General features: G+C 40.4%; 1 protein-coding gene across 4 annotated transcripts in view; it reads left to right on the top strand.

The window, feature by feature from the left end:
* LOC122550573 (ferroxidase HEPHL1) overlaps positions 1-24417 on the top strand; it is a 141941-nt gene that overhangs the window by 79865 nt on the left and 37659 nt on the right. For 2 of the 4 annotated variants that reach the window (XM_043691508.2, XM_043691505.2), the window contains exons 11-15: positions 235-447; positions 938-1145; positions 5297-5436; positions 7682-7822; positions 17784-17890. In XM_043691508.2, coding sequence (XP_043547443.1) covers positions 235-447; positions 938-1145; positions 5297-5436; positions 7682-7822; positions 17784-17890 — 809 coding nt within the window. Of the gene's footprint in view, positions 1-234; positions 448-937; positions 1146-5296; positions 5437-7681; positions 7823-17783; positions 17891-19180; positions 19547-24417 lie in introns of those variants that run through there. The other 2 variants (XM_043691509.2, XM_043691507.2) reach the window with 2 other exon arrangements.

Genomic DNA, 24417 nt, shown 5'->3' with positions numbered 1-24417 from the left:
GTCAGAAAGGATGGTAGAAGTAGATGTCATCACAACACTTAAGATATATTCAGATGAACACTTGAAATGCCATACTTACAAGACCATGAGGTGGAAAATGGCATTAGAATAGGTAGGTACTTGATGACTGTCGCAAGCACAGTGGATTAAAGGGCTTCTTCCTGTGCTATGACTCGAGGTAAATGTTCTAGAAATTTTTGCTGTATAATAATAGTTATAATATTTATTTTCTAGCCATCAACGGTTACATGTTTGGTAACTTGCCTGGACTAGAAATGTGCAAGGGTGACAATGTTTCATGGCATTTGATTGGACTTGGCACTGAAATCGACATGCATGGAATCTATTTTCAAGGCAACACAATAAAGTTCAAAGGGACCACACATGATGTATTCAGTGTGTTCCCTCATACTTCTGCAACAGTCTTCATGCAGCCTGATGATATTGGTATGAGTTCTTCCTTCCTGCCTTGACAGCTAAAATAATCACTATTGATCTGGCTTCTTGTGCATTTTACTTAATACATTAAAAGTTAATCAGATGAACATTACAAATAGAGAAAAATCCAACCCCATGGAGAGAGAGCAGGGCAGTGATATTAGATCTGGATTTTACTAGCAAAGATCCAGTGCAAGCATGTTGTTTTCAATGATTGCCGTTGTACTTTACATTGCCTTGTGATCAAATTTTCTATAATGTGACCTCGCATCTAAATTTAAAGATCAGAAAACAGGTAGAATCTTGCTTGGAGACAGAATTATGTTCAGCAAAATGGGATTTCAACCTGATAGTTTAAAGGTGAAGGAATGGGATACTGGAGTAGAATCACAGCTGCAAAGTTTTTATCTTAGCTTTGAAGCATAAGTATGCTACTCTTTTTTTCAAGGTTCATTACAATTATAATTCTTAAAACTTTGACTTAAAATGTTTAATTCAGGTACATTTAAGGTCATCTGCCGAACAGCTGATCACTATATGGGTGGAATGAAACACATGTATCATGTTAGAAACTGCAATAAAAGTGTCCCGGACCAGGTTTATGAGACCATTCGAACGTACTACATTGCTGCAGTGGAACTTGAGTGGGACTATTCTCCCGACAGGAACTGGGAGCTGGAAAGACACAATGCAACCAAAGAAGAAAGGTGGTAACAATTTTTCATTCATAATACTCATTCATTCAAGATTTAATTCAAACAATAGGAAATTCAAATAATCAATAAATTATGAAACTTGGAATTATCAATGCCAGAGAGCTGGGGATGCGTAGTTTTGCAAGAGTTGAGCATTTTGTCTTCCTGTCCCAGTCTGTTGGGGAGGTGTAAATAAAGTTAGCTCAATAATAGCGGACTACACTTGTACTGAAAATGAGAATAAGCTGTGAATCTCCAACCTCTATTTCTTCTGTGGATGCTAGAAATATATCTTCAACCCTGTTTGCCTCATCTTCTATGTTGTACTATTTCTTGTTCTCTGACTAAGAAAACTCTTGAACTTCCACCTTGATAATATCAATTCTTGAATTTGAATCTACAAATGTGCATTTGAGGTCTTCCAGGCATTTGATTTAGCTTTAGATTTTCTACAACCTCAACATATCTGCGACATGGAACTTTTGCATGACTGGGAGCATTACAGTGTCTTCTACTGTTGAATACTATCGAAATCGAGGGATATGGAGATTTGCAATAAGATGGAGTTGTGATTAAAAAACCAGCCATGATCTTATTGAATGACCGAACATGCTCAAAAGGACTATATAGCTAGCTCAATTACTATTTCTTATGTTTGTATGCTCCTAAGTTTAAAAGTGCATTGCTGAAATGAATTGGATACCAGTGAAAGAACAATTGACAGGAATGACAGAAGTATAAGTTGCAGATCTAAGTTTTGAGAAGACATTTAAATGAGGAAGAAAGCTTTTGCTCCAAATTCGAATACCCATTTGTCAGTGTTACTTGCCATTAATCAACCCAAGCTTGAATATTATCAGAAATTTACTGTGAGTGGATATAGAATGCTTCAGTATCTGGGGAGCTGTAAATGGTGCAGAACGTTGCGCAGTCATAAGCAAACATCCCACTTCTGATCTTATAATGTAGACATGTCATTGATGAAGTAGGTGAAGATGGTATAGTAGCTTCGTGGAGTTGGGGTTTGTGCTTCTGATGTGACCTTGGCATTTTTCCTATGCTTACATGTAATGTTTCTAAAAATGTCTATTTTAAATACCTGTATTGTAAATGTAAATAAAAGCTGGGAATTAGTGCTCTGCGTACTAAGTATTAGGGCAGGTGATTTCAGGGGAAATGAACTCCCTACTTCCACCAGAGAGAGATCTTGGTGTGTCAATCACCAATTAGGCACTTCTCATTCAATAAGCAGAATTGGCACTGAAGTACTGACCAACATGAGGCTGCCAACCAATCTCAGGTGTCACTGGAGACCTGGGCTTCATAACAATAAAGAGCTGTGCCAGTGAGAGGTTTTTGTTTGTTGGGAGGTTGCAGGAAGAATGGAAATCATGGTGGTTGAGCACAAGGGTATGGTTGACTTCCAGCAACAATGTACCGCAGCCCTATTCCTGCCGCAATTGCTGCTAGACCATACAAATGGAGCCCCCTCCCCAACTCGGTAGCAAGGTCGCCTAGGTTCCCCTATCAACTCAAATGTTAACACTGCATGTTGAAGCCCTTAGCAGCCATTAGTTAACAAATTAAGAGCTTTAATTGATGGCTGGTCATGAAGGTCATAGAACAGGACAGCACAGAACAGGCCCTTCAGCCCACAATGTTGTGCCGACCACTGATCCTCATGTATGTACCCTCAAATTTCTGTGACCATATGTATGTTGAGGAGTCTCTTAAATGTCCCCAATGACCCTGCCTCCACAACTGCTGCTGGCAACGCATTCCATGCTCTCTCAACTCTGTGTAAAGAACCCGCCTCTGACATCCCCTCTATACTTTCCTCCAACCAGCTTAAAACTATGCCCCCTCGTGTTAGTCATTTCTGCCCTGGGAAATAGTCTCTGGCTATCGACTCTATCTATGGCTCTCATTACCTTGTATACCTCAATTATGTCCCCTCTTCTCCTCCTTTTCTCCAATGAAAAAAGTCCGAGCTCAGTCAACCTCTCCTCCTAAGGTAAGCCCTCCAGTCCAGGCAGCATCCTGGTAAACCTCCTCTGAACCCACTCCAAAGCATCCACATCTTTCTTATAATAGGGCGACCAGAACTGGACACAGTATCCAAGTGCGGTCTAACCAAAGTTTTATAGAACTGCAACAAGATCTCACGACTCTTAAACTCAATACCCCTGTTAATGAAAGCCAAAACACCATATGCTTTCTTAACAACCCTGTCCACTTTGGGTGGCCATTTTAAGGGATCTATGTACCTGCACCCTAAGATCCCTCTGTTCCTCCACACTACCAAGAATCCTATCCTTAATCCTGTACTCTGCTTTCAAATTCGACCTTCCAAAATGCATCACCTCGCATTTATCCAGGTTGAACTCCATCTTCCACCTCTCAGCCCCATCTCTGCATCCTATCAATGTCCCGCTACAGCCTACAACAGCCCTCTATACTGTCAACGACACCTCCAACCTTTGTGTCATCTGTAAACTTGCTGACCCGTGCTTTAATCCCCTCATCCAAGTCATTAATAAAAATTACAAACAATAGAGGCCAAAGGATAGAGCCCTGTGGAACACCACTCACCACAGACTTCCAGGCAGAATATTTTCCTTTTACTACCACTCGCTGTCTTCTGTTGGCCAGCCAATTCTGTATCCAGACAGCTATGGTCCTCTGAATCCCACTCCTCCTAACCTTCTGAATGAGCCTACCATGGGGAACCTTATCAAATGCCTTGCTAAAGTCCATATACCCACATCCACAGCTTGACCCTCATCAACGTTTCTAGTCACATCCTCAAAGAACTCGCTAAGGTTTGTGAGGCATGACCTGCCCCTCACCTGCCCCTCACAAATGTTGACTGCATTTAATCAAGCTATGCTCTTCCAGATGGTCATAAATCCTATCCCTCAGAATCCTTTCTAACACCTTGCAGACGGCTGACGTGAGACTTACTGGTCTGTAATTGCCGGGGATTTCCCTATTTCCTTTCTTTGAGGGGAATTACATTTGCCTCTCTCCAGTCCTCCGGTACGACTCGAGTGGAGAGAGAGGGGATGAAAAGATCTTCGCAAGTGGTGAAGCAATTGCATTTCTCGTTTCCCAAAGCAGCCGAGGACAAATCTGGTCCGGGCCTGGCGACTTGTCAATCTTAATGTTTGATAAAATCTTCAGCACATCAGCTTCCTCTATATCTATCCATTTCAGCATGCACACCTGCTCTTCAAAGGTTTCATTCACTACAAAGTTTGTTTCTTTCGTAAAAACAGAAGCAAAAAACTCAATTAGGGCTTCCCCTACCTCCTCAGACTCCACACACAAATTCCCTATGCTATCCCTTATCGGGCCTACTCTTTCTTTGACCATTCTCTTATTCCTCACATAAGTGTAAAATGCCTTTGTGTTCTCCCTAATCCATTCTGCCAAGCCTTTCTCGTGCCCCCTCCTGGCTCTCCTCGGACCATTTTTAAGCTCCTTCTTTGCCTGCCTGTAATCCTGTAGAGCTGAGCTTGATCCTAGCTTCCTCCACCTTACGTACGCTACCTTTTTCCTTTTGACGAGAAGCTCCACCGCTCTTGTCATCCAAGGTTCCTTTATCTTACCACTTCTTGCCTGTCTCAGAGGGACATATTTATTCATCACTTGCAACAACTGTTCCTTAAACAGTCTCCACATGGCTGTAGTGCCTTTACCATGGAACAATTGCTCCCAGTCCATGCTTCCTAACTCATGTCTAATTGCATCATAGTTTCCTCTTCCCCAGTTAAATATCCTCCCATTTTGCCTAATCCTCTCCGTCTCCATAGCTATGTAGAATGTGAGGCAATTGTGGTCACTATCACCAAAATGGTCATGTACAGCGCCTTCACCCAACAGTGAATTGCTGATGTTTCAAGATAGGCCTTAGAGGCTCATGCCTCTATCTGCCCAATTATTTGCCTTTCTCACCATCCAGTGGTGGTGCACTTCCAGTGCAGGAAAACATTTGCATTTAGAATTATTTATTGATTGTGTAGAAATTCTTCTGACTCTGTAAAAGCTGCAATATCTCTGAAAGAAGTTAACTGAATGTTGTCCTTAAAACTTGTAATAGATGACATTTTAAATGTACCCAAAGAAAAATTTGCTAATTGTCAATTTTTGTGTTTTTCTAGTTTTGGCCATGTGTTTGTTGGTACAGGGCAAGGTAAAATTGGGCCCAGGTATAAAAAAGTTGTTTATAGGGAATTTACAGATGGAACATTCACCACACAGAAAATAAGACTGCCAGAAGAACAGCACTTGGAAATACTTGGTAATGAATAAAAAAAAAATTAACTCCTATTAACTGCACATAGATATGGTATTGAGCACTCTTGAAAATGACAATCTAGAATAAATTTTCTGACAATCATTGATCTGTATATTGCAGAATTTATCTTCTCATAGATTTAAAACAAGAATAAATCTTTGGAGGTTTAATTTTTTTTATTCAACAGTTGCAGCATCAACATGTTAAATGAGGTACCATTTAAATTCTATGATCAAAAAATTGACAATGTGACTAAGCTCAAATTGGTGCCATCATTCCCCACTCCCTCCACCACCAACACTTCTAACTATACAGGTAAATACTTTATTAAAAGTGGTGATTATAAAACCTGCTGACACTTGAGCCTGGGTTTTCTCTGGCAATTTTCTGCTGCAGTAGAGACACAGTAAAAGTGTTTCCCTGCACAGTAACTCCACAGTTGTATGTGTGATATTATAGACTCTTGAAAGTCAGTCTGATCAACCGGTTTGACTTCCATGAAGTGAATAGGAGAACACTGGAGAAGAAGCATCACAATAGCAGGTGGAGATGTTGAACAATCTAATCCAGGACCCCAAGATCAGGAAATTGAATCTAGTGTAGAGAGGTATTCAGGGATAAGCCTGAAGTTACAGAGGTGGGAATATTGCATGATGAAGAAGTAGGATCTGTGTTGGTTGTGGTGAAAGGTAAGGAGGAGTTTTGAAGTCCTGGGGAATGTTCATCAGTAGTTGGGGATGGATGTACATTGGATTCTAGGATAAATGTAAAGACACTTATTTCCTGAATCCAAAGTTCCTTTCCTTTCCTTTAGATGTCAAGTTCAGACAAGCAGAGGTAAATTTAAAATGTTGAGTAAGTATGAGGCACGCACCCTCATTATGTCTTCTGTGAGTGGGATGGTTGATGGTTTTTATTTTGCTTTTGTTAAAGTCAGAAATTAATTGGCTCTGAGACTCCAGCGATTAGCATCTTTACTATCCAATCATTCCAAAACTGTTTGTCTTTTGTGATTTAAATCCTGCCATGAAAGCATCTCTATTAACTATGTTATATCAGCAAGAACCAGTACCATTTTCTGTCCATTAATGTTTGTTAATTATTAAGGATAGTATCCTAGTGTTATTAGTGTCATGAGAAAGCAGCACAGCATTAAACTGAAGTATGCTTAAATCAAAAAATGATTTGAAATATATCGAATAATAATGCAGCTTTTTGGGCCCAGGTAAACCGGCCATGCAAGCCATGATTTATGTTCAGTGGAAGATTATACCAGAAAGCCTTCCACAGGAATTCAAAATTGCAAGTATTTACCTAATATCTCCAGGGCAGATATATCATGTAATATTCAATTGAAGTCAACTTGTCATCTTAGTGTTGAACACCACCTACAACTTATTAGAAAAATGCAGTTATGGCCATAATACTGTTCCTACCCAAAATTTGTTTTTGACAAATTCTTATTCACTCTCAGTTCGACATATCGAGAAACAATAGAAGATTTGCCTCTAAGGTTCTTGTACACACTTTCACAAGTACCTTCTAAACCTCTGCCTTTTAAAAAGAAAGCACCCATCGATTCTCTTTACTACTTAAAAGGCAAAAATGTTCACAGCCAAACTCTCTTCATCAAAGGGTCCTGCTGCAAATCCTCGGACATTCACTTCAAAATTAATGATGATTTATGACAAGACAGTGGCTAGGCTACATACCATTACTGGCACCAAGGGAAAGCATTCTGTACCATGAGCATCAGCAAGACTGTTTGATTTGTTTTTCATTTTTTTAAATTGCATTGACAGGGTATGTGAAGAGTGAAAGAGAAAATTACCACAAACACTGGAAGCTGTACTGAAAACAATTAATGCTGGAGATCACACTGGATCAGACAGCATCCATAGAGAGCGAGCAAGCTAATGTTTCAAGTCTGGATGACTCTTCATCAGTGCTCTGATCTCCAGCATTGGTTGTTTTCAGTATGTGTAGAATGAATTAAGCTAAGGTGCTGCAATGATACCAATGGTGAATTAGCATTTAAAATTATGTTCAAATGAAAACTTTGAGTTTTCTTGTGACTAAGAAGTATATCTCACCAATTGAATAGGTTTTAAATTTGAAGTAGGAGCAATGGGAAGATTAATTAGGAAGTGAATTTAGATTTTAGTTTGAAGATCTTCCTTGTGTGTTGCACTTACAGCTGTCTGGTTGCAACTAACCAATCCTATTTTGTATGATCTTGCACACTTAGGTCCAATTATTCGAGCAGAGGTTGGTGACAGTATCGTGGTTATATTTAAAAATTTAGCTTCCTTTCCTTACTCTATCCATCCACATGGTGCAGAAGAGGTAAACAGTGGAAAACATCTCAAAGTACCAGTTACTAAGCCAGGTGAGTTACATTGTACAATTTTCTTCATTCACTAACTTCATTTTTGAAATTCATTAGCTTCAAAATTACATATCTCGAAGTATCTGCTTAAATCGTAACTGTACATTGAAAGTGATGGTTCTGAGCCTATAATAATTTCAAAGTTACTTAAATGGCAGATTACCCCAATTTAAATAGGCCTGGCAGTTAACTGTCAATGACTAACTGGCATTCTACACAGCTAAAATGTGTACCAATCAGAGCTCTGTCTAATACAGTATGAATCTTAGTTTCACATTTATTTGGTATTCTTGCAAGTTGTCCTGAAGAATGCATGATGAAATGTGTCTTTTTCAGCAAGGTTCAAAATACATTTGTTTCTTTCTGTTCATTGATAGGCAAGGTCAACATTTATCTGCCATCCTTGATTGTTCTTGAGAAGGTGGTAGTGAGCAGGTCAATATATTGGTCTGGATAGAAAATTGTCAATTTGTGTGAAAGCTAAGGAGAAATGTGTCTCACAGAGGGTTGTGAGTCTTTAGAACTCTGTTGCCCAAAAGACTTTGGAAGCAGTCTTTGAATATCTTGAGGCAGAAGTAGATAGATCGTTGATAAGGAAAGGGGTAAAAGGTTATCAAAGATTCCGGACCGATCAGCAATGATCTTGTTGAATGGCACAGCAGGCTGGACTGGCAATGATGCCTACTTCTCTACCTAATTTGTCTGTCCATGTGTAATCCATAAAAATATTGAAACCCATAATTTTAAGAATATAAGATGTTTTAGGAATAGGAAATGGCTATTGTGCTAACAGAAATGTCCACCTTATTCACATTTGGGGCTGATGAGAGGCACGTTTGAATTTTTCTCCTTATCGAGGGCTAGTGAGCAGATTGCAGAAATAAAGGATTGCTAGAAAAGTAACCATGGACTTTATAGAAATAAATTCAAAGGCAATAAACTGATATTTAAAATTAGTATTTAATAGAAATGACCATTGAAAATTGTCAAGCACCAAGTCTTATTGCATTTTTGGTTAAAGAAGAGCTTAAAAGAGAAAAAGAATCCGCTCCAATTCATGATCACCAGGAAAAGGAGTAGAGGTTGGGACCAAACCTCCGAGTTAGGTTTAACTAATGCTGACTATGGGTTGCCTCAGATGGGGCACCCAGTGAGTTAGATATGGAAGAACTTATGTGAAAATGGGGGTAGGAAGTGAGTTGACTTCCAGCTTGGTGTTTCAACCTTTCATGTCCTGCTTTCCTACTCTACCTCTCCCCATTGCCTCCCCCACACTCCATCGTTTTCCTACTTTCCCTTTTCATGTCTTTCTCACACCTTCTCCCCTCTCCAAAGTCCTCCTTGGTCTCTCTTACCCCTCTACCTATGCCTCCCTTACTCTGTTCCCTTTAATTTTATGAAAATAATGTATGCGGCATGGCTTGCCAATAATTTCCACCAACACTATTATTTCAACAATAAATTCATATTGAAATGAAGATGGATAAGTTATGTTTTGCAGAGAGGCTCAAGTACATTTTGGTAAAAAGTGATTTTTATTTTGTTAAAAATTGGAGTAAGCAGACCTTAAAGACTGAGATAAGTTTTCATTTTTAAGCCACCAAACAAGACTACTTACATGCCAAACAGCATAAGCAGCAGCTGATAGGCAGAGCTAAGCGATCCAGTAATCAATGGATCAAATCTGAGTTCTGAGTCCTGTCACATCCAGTCATGAATGACAGGGAACAATTAAACAACTCGCTGGAGGGGGAAGTTTCAAAAATGTCCCATCCTCAATGATGGAAGAGCCCAACTCGTGTGCAGAACATAGGGCTGAAGCTTTCACAACAACCTTCTACCAGGATTGCTGAGGGGATGATCCATCTTGGGCCGTCTCCAGTGGTCCCCAGCATTACAGATACCAGTCTTCAGCCAATTCGATTCACTCCATGTGATATCAATAAATGGCTGGAGACACTGGATACTGCAAAAGCTATAGGCCCTGGCAACATTCCGGCAATACTACTGAAGGCATGTACTCCAACACTTGCTACTCCCATAGTCAACTCTTCCAGTACAGTTACAACCCTGGCATTTATCCAACAATGTGGAAAATTGCTGAAGCATGTCCTGTAAATAAAAGACGGGGCAAATCCAACCCAGCCAATTAGCGCCTTATCAGTCTGCTCTCAATCATCAGTAAAGTGATGGAAACTGTCATCAATAGTGTTATCAATCAGCACCTGCTCAGTGATGCCCATTTTCGGTTCTGCCAGAGCTACCCAGCTCCTGATCTCATTACAGCTTTGGTTCAAACATGGACAAAAAAAGCTAAATTCTAGAGATGAGGTGAGAGTGACAGCCCTTCACAGAGTGTGGCATCAAGGAACCTTAACAAAACTGGAATCTGTCAGTATTGGGGGCAAATTCGCCAGTGGTTGAAGTCATATCTGACACCTAGGAAGATGGTCATGGTTGTTGGAGATCAGTAATCTAAGCTCGAGGATGTCTCTACAGGAGTTCCTCAGAGTAGTGTCGTTGGCCCAACAATCTTCGCTGCTTCACCAATGAGCTCTCTTCCATCATAAGATCCGAAGTTGGGATGTTCACTGATGATTATGCAATGTTCATTATCATTCATGACTCCTCAGATACTGAAGCAGTCCATGTCCAAATGCAACAGGTTCTGGATGATATCCAGGCCTGGGCTGATTAGTTGTATGTAACATTCATACCCCACAAATGCCAAGCTATGACCGTCACCAATAAGAGACAATATAACCACTAACCCTTTACATTCATTGAATCACCAACTATCAATGATCTGGTGGTTATCACAAAACAGAAATTCAACTGGACTTGCTACATTAAAACAATGCCGACAAGAACAGGTCAGTGGTTAGGAATACTGCTGTGAATAACTCCCCTCCTGATTCCTAAAGCCTGTCCATCATCTATAAGGCACAAAGTCGAGAGTGTGATGGAATACTCCCCACTTGCCTGGTTGAGTGCAGCACCAACAACAGTCAAGAAACTTGACATCATCTAGGACAAAGCAGCCTGCTTGATTGGCCCTATATCCACAAATATCCACTTCCTCCACCACTACTACTCTGTAGCAGCAGGGTATATTATCTCCAAGATGCAGTACAGAAATTCATCAAAGCTCCTAAGACAGCACCTCCCAAACCTATGACCACTTCCATTTAGAAAGACAGGGCAGGGAACATGACCACCTCCGAATTCCCCTTCAAGCCACTCACCATCCTGACTTGGAAATAAATCATCGTTCATTCACTATTGATTAGATTACATACAGGGTGGAAACAGGCCCTTCGGCCCAACAAGTCCACACTGACCCGCCTAAGCGCAACCCACCCAGACCTATTCCCCTACATTTACCCCTTCACCTATCACTACAGGCAATTTAGCATGGCCAGTTATAGAACATAGAACATAGAAGAATACAGCGCAGTACAGGCCCTTTGGCCCTCGATGTTGCGCCGATCCAAGCCCACCTAACCTATACTAACCCACTATCCTCCATATACCTATCCAATGCCCGCTTAAATGCCCATAAAGAGGGAGAGTCCACCACTGCTACTGGCAGGGCATTCCATGAACTTACGACTCGCTGAGTGAAGAACCTACCCCTAACTTCAGTCCTATATCTACCCCCCCTTAATTTAAAGCTATGCCCCCTTGTAATACCCGACTCCATACGCGGGAAAAGGTTCACACTGTCAACCCTATCTAACCCCCTAATCATCTTGTACACCTCAATCAAGTCACCCATAAACCTTCTTTTCTCTAATGAAAACAGCCCCAAGTGTCTCAGTCTTTCCTCATACGATCTTCCTTCCATACCAGGCAACATCCTGGTAAACCTCCTCTGCACCCGTTCCAGTGCCTCCACATCCTTCCTATAGTATGGCGACCAAAACTGCACACAATATTCCAGATGCGGCCGCACCAGAGTCTTATACAACTGCATCATGACCTCAGGACTCCGGAACTCAATTCCTCTACCAATAAAAGCCAGTACGCCATATGCCTTCCTCACCGCACTATTTACCTGGGTGGCAACTTTCAGAGATCTGTGTACATGGACACCAAGATCCCTCTGCTCATCCACACTACCAAGCAGTTCACCTGACCTGCACATTTTTGGACTGAGGGAGGAAACCTGAGCACCTGGAAGAAACCCAAGCAGACACTGGAGAATGTACAAACTCCACACAGACAGTCGGCTGGGTTAAAATCCTCGAAGTCACTCCCTATTGCCAATGGAAGTGGTCATAGGTTTGGGAGGTGCTGTCTGGGATAATAGACAATAGACAATAGGTGCAGGAGTAGGCCATTCTGCCCTTCAAGCTTGCACCGCCATTCAATATAATCATGGCTGATCATTCCTAATCAGTATCCTGTTCCTGCCTTATCTCCATAACCCTTGATTCCACTATCTTGGAGAGCTCTATCCAACTCTTTCTTAAATGAATCCAGAGAGTGGGCCTCCACTGCCCTCTGGGGCAGAGCATTCCACACAGCCACCACTCTCTGGGTGAAGACGTTTCTCCTGAGCTCTGTCCTAAATGGTCTTCCCCGTATTTTTAAGCTGTGTCCTCTGGTTCGGCACTCACCCATCAGTGGAAATATGTTTCCTATTGCCAGAGTGTCCAATCCTTTCATAATCTTATACGTCTCAATCAGATCCCCTCTCAGTCTTCGAAACTCAAAGGTATACAAACCCAGTCGCTTCAGTCTTTCAGTGTAAGGTAATCCTGCCATTCCAGGAATTGACCTCGTGAACCTACGCTGCACTCCCTCAATAGCCAGAATGTCTTTTCTCAAATTTGGAGACCAGAATCTTTGATGAATTTCTGTACTGCATCTTGGAGATAATATACCCTACTGCTACTGAGTGGTAGTGGTGGAAGAAGTGGATACTTGTGGATATACGGTCATTCAAGCAGGCTGCTTTGTCCTAGGTGATGTCAAGTTTCTTGACTGTTGTTGGTGCAGCACTCAACCAGACAAATGGGGAGTATTCCATCACACTCTTGACTTGTGTCTTATAGATGATGGACAGGCTTTAGGAGTCAGGAGGTGGGTCAACCCACATCAGGCAGCTTCTCAAGGGCAACTAGGGATGGGCAATAACTGCTGGGCAGCCAGCAACACCCACATCCTACAGTGAAAAAAAATAAAATCTAGCAAAGGTGGTCAAACATTATAACAAAGACAGAAATAAAATATGTGGGCAAACTCGTGAGGAATATAAAAGCTAACAGTAAGAGCTGTGTTACATACATAATGAATGAGGGATGTCAAAGTGAACATAGGCTTCTGAGAAGATTAATCTGGGGAGATGATATTGGGGATCAAAGAAATGGCAGAGGACTTGACATATATTTTGCATCATTTTTTATGATGATACTTCAAACATTTACTAAAGAATATGGGAGAGGAATTAAGTACAATCTCCATCATTAGAGAAGTAGAGAAGTAGACAAACTAATTGGAGCTGAAGGCAGATAAATCTTCTGGCCCTAATGACTTTTATCCTAGGATCCTAAATGAGGTAGCTACAAAGATTGCATGTGCATTTTCCAGTTGTAATTTTCCAAAAAATCCATGGATTCTGGAGAAATATCAGATTGATGAGGGCAGAGCAGTATGTGTTGTTTAACTGGACTTTAGTAAAAGTTCCAGACGGTAGACTTAGTAGGAAAATGAGGTCACAAGGGATTAAGGGTGAGCTTGCCAATTGGATAAATAATTGGACTAAAGGCAAGAGACATAGTGGTGGTAGAGGGTTGCTTTTCAGATTGGAGGCCTGTCACCAGTGGTGCTCCACATGGATCGGTTCTGCGTCCTTTATTGTTTGTAATTTATATAAATTATTTGGATGAGATATAGAGGCGTGGTTAGTAAGTTTGCCGACAACACCAAAATTGATGGCATAGTGAAGAGTGAAGAAGGTTTTCTAAGATTACAAAGGGATTTTTATCAAATAGTCAATGGGCTGAAAAATGACAGATGGTGTTCAATCTGGATAAATGCGAGGTATTGCATTTTGGTACAACAAATAAGTATAGGAATTATGCAGTACATGGTAGGGCCTTGGGTAGTATTGTAGAACAGATTAATTTAGGGGTGCAAGCACATAATTCTTTGAAGTTTGTATCACATTCATGGTGGTTAAAATGGATTTGGCACACTTACCTTCAATGCTGAATCCTTTGAATATAGGAGTTGGAAGTCATTTTGAGGCTGTACAGGACATTGCTAAGGCCTGTTCTGGAATGAGTCAAAACGTGTGGTGCTGGAAAAGCACAGCAGGTCAGGCAGCACCTGAGGAGCAGGAGAGTCAACATTTTGTGCAGAAGTCCTTCTCTGGAAGACCATATCCAGTTCTGGTCACCTAGTTATAGGAAGGATATTATTCAGTTGGAGAGGTTCGGAAGAGATGTACCAGGATGTTGCCGGGTATGGAAGGTTTCAGCTGTGAAGGAAAGCTGGATAAGCTGGGACTTCTTTCATTGGAATGTAGAGGGTTGAAATGTAGCCTTATAGACATTTATAATATAATCAGAGGTATTGTATCTTCCATAGGATGTGGGGATTTCAAGATAAGGGGCACATTTTTATGGTGAGAGGAGAAAGATTTTAAAAAGACATGAGAAGCAAATTTTGAACACAGAAGGTGATTCGCATGTGGAATGAACTTCCTGAGGAAGTGGTAGATGTGGATACAAGCACAATGTTTAAAAGACATTTGGATAAATACCTGAATAGGGAAGGTTTGGAGGAATAAGGGCCAGGAGCAGGCAATTGGCATGAGTTTAGTTTGGAATGATATTTGGCATGGACTGATTAGACCGTGGGGTCTGTATCCATGCTGTATGATTCTATGATCCTTTTACTCCAGGATTGGAAAACTGCCTATGTGACAAACCTATTCAAAAAGGGAGGGGGAGCAAAACATGGATAACAAAATGCTGATTAGTCTAACATTATTGCATAAGTATTGGAATCAACTATGGAGGAGGTAAAGGCAGATCATTTGGATGATCATAATCTAATCGAGCAGAGTCAGCATGGCTTCATGAAAGGGAAATAATGTCTCATTAATTTGTTAGAGTAGTTGAGATATTCTCAAAAAAGTGTGGATAGAGGGGAGTCAGTATATATATTGTATTTGGACTTTGAGGAGACATTCAACAAGGTATCTCACAAAAGGTTAAGCCATAAGATAAGAGCCAATGGTGTTGGAAGTAACTTTGTGTCATGAATAAAGAATAGGTTAATGGGCAGGAAACAGTGAGTGGAGATAAAGGGTTGTTTTTCTGGGTTGGTGACCTGTGACCAATAGGGTCCCACAGGAATCAGTGTTGGGACTGCAACTGTTTACAATAATATATTGATGATTTTTGAGGAAGGAAGCAAATGTATAGTAGCCAGAAGTGAGATTGACACACAAATGGAAAGCTGGTTGCAAGGGGGATACAAACCATTTTCAGAGAGATTTTGATACTTTAAGTGGGCAAAAAAGGTTGATAAATGGAGTATCATGAGGGGAAATAAGAAATTGTGCATTTTGGAAGGAAGAACAACAGAACAGTATTACTTAAATAGAGAAAAACCGTAAAAGGCTGTAAAGCATAGGGACTTAGCATTCCTTGTGCACAATACAAAGAAAGCTAGCACACAGGTGCAGCATGTAATCAGGAAGGCAAATGGAATGTTGGCCCTTATTTCAAGGGATGTAAGTCTTTTTGCAACTGTATAAGGTGCTAGTGAGAAAATATTTGGAGGCAGTTCAGAAAATATTAATGAGGATGATCTCCGGTTTAGAGGGATTGTCTTATGAGCAAAGGCTGGAACTCGATTCACTGGAATTTAGAAGAATGAGAGGTGATCTCATTGAAATATAAGAATCTTATGGGGCTTGACAGGATAAATGCAGAGACAATGTTTCCCCTCATGGGAGAATCTCTGACCAAAGTGCATATTCTCAGAATAAAAGGATGCCAGTTTAAGACTGAGATGAGGAGGGATTTCTTCTTTCAGAGGGTTGTGAGTCTTTAGAACTCCTTGCCACAAAGAGCTGGGGGGACAGAGTCCTTGTGTCTATTTGAGGCTGAGATAGATTCTTGATCACTTGGGGAATCGAGGGTTATGAGAAAAGGGCAGGAAAGTGGACATGAAGAGCGTCCGATTAACCATGATCCTATTGAATGATGGAGCAGGCTCGAAGGACCGAATGGCTCACTCCTGTTAGTCTTATACTATACTATAGAAAGGATGGGTGGTCTTGGAGGGAGTACAATGCAGGTTTACAAGAATGACACCTGGACTTCTTGAGTTAAGTAATGAGGGACAATTATACAAATTAGGCCTATTTTTGTGAGAATTTAGAAGGTTAAGGGCTGATCTAATCAAAGTTTTATCCTGTTAGTATCTTGAAGACTTTGATCAGATCAGCCCTTAACCTTCTAAACTTTAACAAACAGGATATGACTGAGTATAAAGATAAACTATTTGTACTGGTTGGCGATTCTAGATTTCGAGCATAATTTACTGAAGATGTCACCTCAAAAGGGGAAGAAACATCTGCATTTTGGCAAACATACCCACAACGACAATAATCTATAACTTAGGGCCAAACCATACGAGATATGTTGGGAAGCACTTCAACACACAAAGGCTGGTAGATGTATCTTTTACGAATAACAGTTGGTGACAGATCAGTTGTTAATTTTAAATCTGAGATACATAACATATATGAACTAAAGGCAGGCATGTGATGTTAGACCACCGAACAGCCATGGTCTCATTAAGTGGTGGAATAGGTTTGAGGGGCTGAATGGCCTATTTTTGAGCTGATATTCCTGTGTTCCATGTAAAAGTACAATTAGCAGGAGTGACTTAGCAGCCTATCATTCCCTTGTACAGTGATTGCCCAAGTCACAGCTTCCTTCTGCCATCAACTCTGATTGCATTCTCCCCAAGCTGTGACTCTCATTTCCTTCCCCTCCTCCCCCAGACAGAGGCTGTTTGAAAGCCTTCAATCCCCAGATCCCAGACCTTGGGCCTCTCCCAGCCCTTCCAATCACAGATCTGTTCTGTCCCAAGTTTGCTGCTGATAGGCTTATCCATAAACCTGCAGGAGCACACATGGGTAAAAAGGGCCACATTGGAGGAACATCAGTTTGTGACATCTTGCATCCAAACTTGACCGTATTTGAACCTCTGGCTTCAAACAACAAATCAGAATTCGAAAAAAACAATACTTTCTCTTTCGATTTTTCTTTTCCTTTTCTCTGATCCTCCTTGTGTAAGGTTATGTAATTGTTAATTTTTGGAATCCTGTAAATGAGCTGTAAATTGATCCACCGGCCAAACAGATATTGGGCTGTATGAAATACTGTCAGGTTGTTCGTAGCCCACGGTCTGCAGATTGAGAGGAAACCTGGTCCCTTTCTCGTAGATAAAACTGCAAGTGTCTCTATTGAAAGTGATCCAACTGTCTTTTTAACGAACTTGCATTGTTGCTTCAGTGTCTTTTCCTGCTACATTATGCAACAGTCTTACTACATTTTGCATAAAAATGTTCTGATTTCTTTCTAATACCTTAGCCTCACAGTTTTTACTGGTAATATTAGGGAGGCTTGTTAATCACTGCTGGATGAGCTATCTTTAGGTACAATCTATCCAGGAAATTTATGACAAAAGTATTTTATTTTCTGTGTAATTTTTAAAACATTTTTGTATTTCTCATTTCAAAGGAGGAAGCATTAGCTTTCAGAGCCCTGCTCCTTCATCAGGTAGTTGTGTGCTGTGCTCCGAAAGCTAGCGCTTCGAAATAAACCAGTTGGACTATAACCTGGTGTTGTGTGATTTTTAACTTTGTACACCCCAGACAATATCGGCACCTCCAAATCATTTCAAATTAGAGTATCCTGTATTATTCTAGGTCAAATCAAGGTCTACAGATGGAATGTTCCAGAAAGATCAGGACCTGGTATTGGAGATTCAAATTGTATCACCTGGATTTATTATTCTGCAGTACGATTTGTGAAGGTAATATTCAATTAAATTGGTTATACTTTATAACTAGATTTTTGAAAACATTAGAAATTCATTAACGATATGCATTTTAAAAAAATCTGTTCCTGGAATGTGGATGTTGCTGACAAGGCTAACATTAACTGCTCATAACGAATTGTTCGAGAAAGTGGTGATGAGCCTTCATTAGATTAGATTACAGTGTGGAAACAGGCCCTTCGGCCCAACAAGTCCACACCGACCCGCCGAAGCGAAACCCACCCATACCCCTACATTTACCCCTTACCTAACACTACGGGCAATTTTTAGTATGGCCAATTCACCTGATCCTGCACATCTTTGGATGATGGGAGGAAACCGGAGCACCTGGAGGAAACCCACGCAGACACGGGGAGAACGTGCAAACTCCACACAGTCAGTCGCCTGAGGCGGGAATTGAACCCGGGTCTCTGGCGCTGTGAGGCAGCAGTGCTAACCACTGTGCCACCGTGCAGCCCACCTTGAACTGTTGCAGTCTATGTGGTGTAGGTCTTGGGGATTCAGCTCATCAGTCAGTCAAGTATCCACAGAACCTATGACTAATTACACAGAATTTTCCAGGTGGACAATCATTCTCATTAGCGAGCGATTGTTCAATATGTGATCCCCCACAATGCTGTTAAAGGGGGATTTCCATGGCTTTCACCTAATAGTGATGGAGGAACAGTGACAGCTTTTCAAGTTAAGGTGGTGTGTGATTTGAAGAAAACTTGCAAGGAAATTTGGTTCAAATTCTGCACATGTTCAGTAGATATTTGTTTACAACAATATGCTTTTATATCACTTTAAAATTTATAATTCCAGTCCAGCCATTAGACTTTCCTCAGGGTGCTGTTACAAAATTCAGGTCTGTAATACTCACTTCAGGCATCTGATGCATGTGTGAACATTTCTGGTTGGGGATGTTCCACAGGTCCTATTGTTGAGGGCACTGGGGTATGTGTAGTGAGTTCCCAAAGTAAGCCTCCTGTGCAGGCAGATCATGATTCCAGTTGGTGTGATGGCTTTGATGCAACACTGCTACTTGGAATGCTATTTTGAATGCTTTAGCTGACAGTGTCTGTTAATCACACTCTTCAGGATGGAACTACCACTGGTGCTATTTAAAAATCATCAATGACTTTCAAATTAGTTACTGATTTTTGATACTTTTTGCTATGGTAGCGCTAAATACTTGTACGTTCTAAACTGCTTTAAAATTGCTAAAGCTCTGCTGTTTCAGATATTGATTGATTATGCTAATTTCAAAACTTTTCCATCAACTAGTTGCACTCAGAAGGTATAGTAATTGGCATTCCTCTCGACTTGGAGAATGAACAGAGGTCACATATACCAAGGCAAACAGCTGACAGAGGGAGGAGGATGATGATCAAAGGGGCTGTCACCAAAAGATCAGATCCACTCAGGGTGTTAAGGTAGTTCATCCCCTCCTTGAAACACAGTGATAGGGTATCTGATGTATGCGCTTCATTAACATTGTCCCCAGTGAAAATTGTCACCTAATATAACCAAAACTGCAGCATTAGAGCAGCGTGAGTGCTATGCTCCAGAAAGCAACACCACACTCAAGAGCACATGTATTCAATGCATAAAATGCTGAACAAATCTTTTTAAGTATTGAGTAAAAGCTGGCAAACACACAAAATGAAAAGATTTAAATCGGAGTTTAGATTGGTGCATGTAAAAAGTGTCAAGCAAAGTATTTTAATGTGTTTTAAAATTGGCTTTTTATTGCATATGCATAGAATGAAGAAGTGAGGTGAGCATGCACAGTCGGAAATTATCAGTGGTGTCAGCAAAGACTTTATTTCAAAAATGTACCTTCTAACCCATCAACTCCAGTTTTCTGCCCCTCTTTAAGGAATACAAGTCAATCTCTCATTTTAAAATTAAAACTACATATAAGTATTCTGAATTTCAGAGCAAGTGAAATCAAATATTATGAAATGCCCCTCCTCTAGGAACACTTATATTTCTTCTCAGAAAACACTGAAATTATTGTGTACAATCTGACATTTAATGACTTGCATCTACCTATCTAATTTTATGATTTGGAAGAGCTGGTGTTGGATTGGGGTGTTCAAAGTTAAAAATCAACAACACCAGGTCATCAACCACTTGGTGAAGAAGCAGTGCTTCGAAAGCTAGTGCCTCCAAATAAACCTGTTGGACTATAACTTGGTGTTGTGTGATTTTTAACTTGATCTAATTTTAGAGATTGTTTTTCTGTGAAGTGCAGCTAGAGAACCAAATCAATCCTCTTACCTGTAATTCCAAAGTCCAGTCTGAACCGGTCCAAGTGGAGAAAATGATCAAGATTCTGATCTGGTATTCTTTGTATTCTATTAATAGGTTATTATACCTCAAGTTAATTACAAACATCAGTGTCCTCCAACAACTTAGAAATATCAGTATCCTACATAGGTTATAACTTGTAGATGCTGACCTTGTAATTTCTGAATTACACACACCTTGGCAATCACTCAGTTTGTATGTTTTCAAATTATTAAATGATCACTTCTACCTGTGAGTAACCTTGCACGTTACTGCCCCTTACCCTATATGAAACATAGATTTAGTGAAAGAATCAGATCTGTGACAATGATTGCTGCAAGCACTCCTGTTTTTGCGTGTACTTTCTTGTATGTTGCAACAATCCCATTCACGCATGAAGGTGTTTTGATGAGGCTGCCAATGCCTTATCACTTAGAGTTTGGGTTAAAATTTCCAAATAATGTAGGTACATATCCAGACATCCAAGAAGCTACAACCCAATAGTCTTTCAGTACTATTCACAGTTCTACTGTTTGGTCGCAGGAGTTTAACAGTGAAGGTTAATAATTTAAATCAATTTGTAATTAATATCTCCCCCACTGTGCTCTTTATTTCCAAAAATAATAAATCACTGTCAGTTGCATTTAAAAATAAAGCCTTTTAAAATTATCACCATGTGTGATGTTGGATACGTATTGAATAAGATCTCATCTCTTGCTGTGAAGTCTCTTGTTATGGCATATTCATGTGGACTGTGTTTCATAGCAGTCAATTGACTAATAAGATGATAGTGTGCTCAGCACAATTGGGATGTCCTCTGAAAGCAATAACCCAACATAAAAGTTATGGAGATCTTGATTACTAATTTTAAAAAAAAATGTTTTAAAAAGAGCTGAATAAAATAGTTTATCCAAACATGTTAATCAAGTTAAAAATGTAAAAATAAAGCTCTATTATTCACACATTTGGAAGTGAAATTTCCAATGCAAGATCTGGGACACTAGTAAGTGTTTGAAAAGCCATAATTGGCTCACACATAAGACCAGGTCACAATTTTCAGTTTTCGGGATGTTTTTGTTTCTTTTAAAGCTGCTGTATAAGCACGGCACTAGTTCTTGTTGTACCTCTACATCTCCCAGATCAAAACCTGGAATGTTGTGATGGTACAATCTTGTAGCCATCATTGCATCTTTCTCTACATTATAAGTAGTTTCAAAATGATTTCACCAGCTGCTCCAGCCATAATGTACCTTCCTTTTCACAGAACTAGCTGCTCACAATTTTAGGCCCGCTGTGAAGGCATGCCATCCCTCAATAGCATGCTTAGCAGTAGCTGCATGTTGTTGTCATGTATGTAAACAGGCAGCATAGAGTTGGCATGCAAATTGTATGAAAAGCAGTGCACACAAATAAATTCGCTTCCATTTTCAGATCCCATTGAACTATAAGTTCATAAGGTATAAGAACAGAATTAGGCCATTGGCCCATCGAGTCTGCTCTGCCATTTGGTCATGGCTGATATGCTCCTCACCCCCATTTTCCTGCCTTCTCCCCATAACCCTTCAACCCATTTCCAATTAAAAATTTGCTAAATTCCTCCTTAAATTTACTCACTGTCCCAGCATCCATCACAGTTTGGGGTCGCGAATTCCAAAGATTCACAACCCTTTGGGAGAAGTTGTTTCTCCTCAACTCAGTCTTAGGATAAGGGGTAGCAAATTTAAAACAATGAGCTCTTGCCCTAGAATGCCCCACAAGTGGAGGCATCCATTCCATGTCTATTTTATCCATATCTTTTATCATCCTGAATATCTCAATTTGATCTCTCCTCACTCTTCTAAATTTCAGAGAGTATAGGCCTACATTGTTCAAACTCTTCATTTCTAGGATCACTAGTAAACCTCCTCTGAACTGCCTCCAATGCCACTATATCTTTCCTCAAATAATGAGACCAAAGCTGTGCACAATACTTCAGGTGCGGTCTCACCAATGCGTTATCTAGTTCCACAATACTTCCTTACCTTTATATTCCATTCCTTTAGCAAAAAAAGCAACATTCCAATTCATTTCTTTATTATCTGCTGTACATGCATGCTAGCTTTCTGTAACTCATTAAGAAAGACACCCAGATCCCTCTGTACTGTAGCACCCTGGAATCTTTTCCCTATTTAGATAAGAAGTCCCATTTTTCCGTCCAATATGCATGACCTCACATTTATCCACTTTAAACTGCATCTGTCACATTTTGGCCCACTCTCCTAACCTATCTATGTCTATTTGTAAGGTTCTTATTTCCTCATTGCAATTTTCTGTTCTGCCTATTTTTGTGTTATTTGCAAATTTGGCTACAGAGTCTTCAATCCCTGTATCCAGGTCATTAATGTAGATTGTAAATAGTTGGGAGCCAAGGACTGAACTCGTGACACCCCACTAGGTATTTATTGCCAATCAGAAAAAAAAATCCCGGCTCTCTATCTTCTGTCCATTAGCCAGTCACCTATCTAAGCTAATAAATTACCTCAATCCCATATGGTCCAACCTTGTGAATTACCCCTTTGTACGGTATCTTATCAAAGGTCTTCTGGAAATCCAGGTATATTACATCCTCTAGATCCCCATTATGCCCTTTGCTTGTTGCATCTTTGAATAACTGTAGCAAATTAGTCAAACATGATAAAACCGTGCTGACTCTGATGAATAGTGTCCTGATTTTGCTTCATTGATAATTGATTCTAACACTTTCCCAACAGTAGATGTTAAACTAACTGGTCTGTAATTTCCCACATACTGCCTCCCTTCCTTTTGAATAAGGACATTCAAATCCTTACTTGAATAAATTTTTCGAATCCACTGAAACTTTTCCAATGTCTAGGGAATTTTGGAATATTGTAACCACTATCTCTGCCACCAATTCCTTTAATACCCTAGGATGTAGGCCATCATGCCCAGGGGACTTTTCTGTCCTCAATCCTAATAGTTTGTTTAGTACTCTTTCCCTATTGATGTTGATTGTTCTAAGTTCTACCATTTTTCTGTTGTCTCTGACTTGCCTGTTTCAGTAGGAGCAGTACTATTGTCCTCCACCATAAAAACTGAGGCAAAGTGTTGATTTAGCATCTCTGCCATTTCAGTGTTACCCACTATTAATTCTCCTATTTCATCTTCCCAGGGCCAACATTCACCTTAGCGACTCTGTTCCCTTTTATATACCTATAGAAGCTATTGCTATCTTGTTTGATATGTTGAGCTAGTCTTCTTTTGTAATTTACCTTAGCTCTTTTTATTAATTTTTAGTATCCCTTTGTTTATGTTTGAAAGTTTCTCAATCTTCCTGCCACTGGACTTTGCAATATGGTATATATTAGTTTTTGACTTTATTTTGTCCTTGACTGGGGTATATTTCAGTTGTGAGGAATTGGGTAGCTCCTAAAACAACTGCCACTATTCATCCACTGTCTTACCATTTAACTTTTCTATCAATCTACTGAGGTCAAATAACAGATTAGATTAGATTCCCTACAGTGTGGAAACAGGCCCTTCGCCCCAACAAGTCCACACCGACCCTCTGAAGAGCAACCCATTCAGATCCATTTCCTGCTGACTGATGCACCTAACACTGTGGACAATTTAGCATGGCCAATTCACCTGACCTGCACATCTTTGGACTGGGAGGAAACCGGAGCTCCCGAAGGAAACCCATGCAGACACAGGCCGAGTGTGCAAACTCCACACAGACAGTCACCTAAGGCTGGAATTGAACCTGGGACCGTGGTGCTGGGACGCAGCAGTGCTAACCACTGAGCCACCATGCCAGATTGAAATGAATTTTTTCACTTCTTTAGCAAAGTATTCTTTGCAGTGAGATTCATGGTGAATGGTCTGCTATTACCCAGGTCAAATTTTTTCATGCAATCGTCTACTCTTCAGCTGATTATTAATGTATCCTGGTCTCTACAGTGTCCAACTCATGGAATCATGCAGCAACAGAGGCAGAAGTGCTCGTCTCCTGCAGCACTTTGCATTGTTGATGCTGCCGGTGCCATATTTAAACACCATGGCCCACATCACTCTATACATCACAAGCCAGAATGACTTTTCTCAATGTTGCATTTGCTGTCATGATGGAGGACTTGGCATAGAAAGAGAAGCTGGTGCGCAGTTTCTCTGACAGGCTATTGGAGTTTCTGGTGGATGTGGGGTGATTAAGAGAATGACGGTGTCATTTCCTC

Source organism: Chiloscyllium plagiosum, unplaced genomic scaffold, assembly GCF_037043375.1.
Source record: "Chiloscyllium plagiosum isolate Xiang-an unplaced genomic scaffold, Cpla_swu_hap1 HiC_scaffold_6, whole genome shotgun sequence".
Lineage (NCBI taxonomy): Eukaryota > Metazoa > Chordata > Chondrichthyes > Orectolobiformes > Hemiscylliidae > Chiloscyllium > Chiloscyllium plagiosum.
This window is presented reverse-complemented; position numbering and strand designations above follow the sequence as displayed.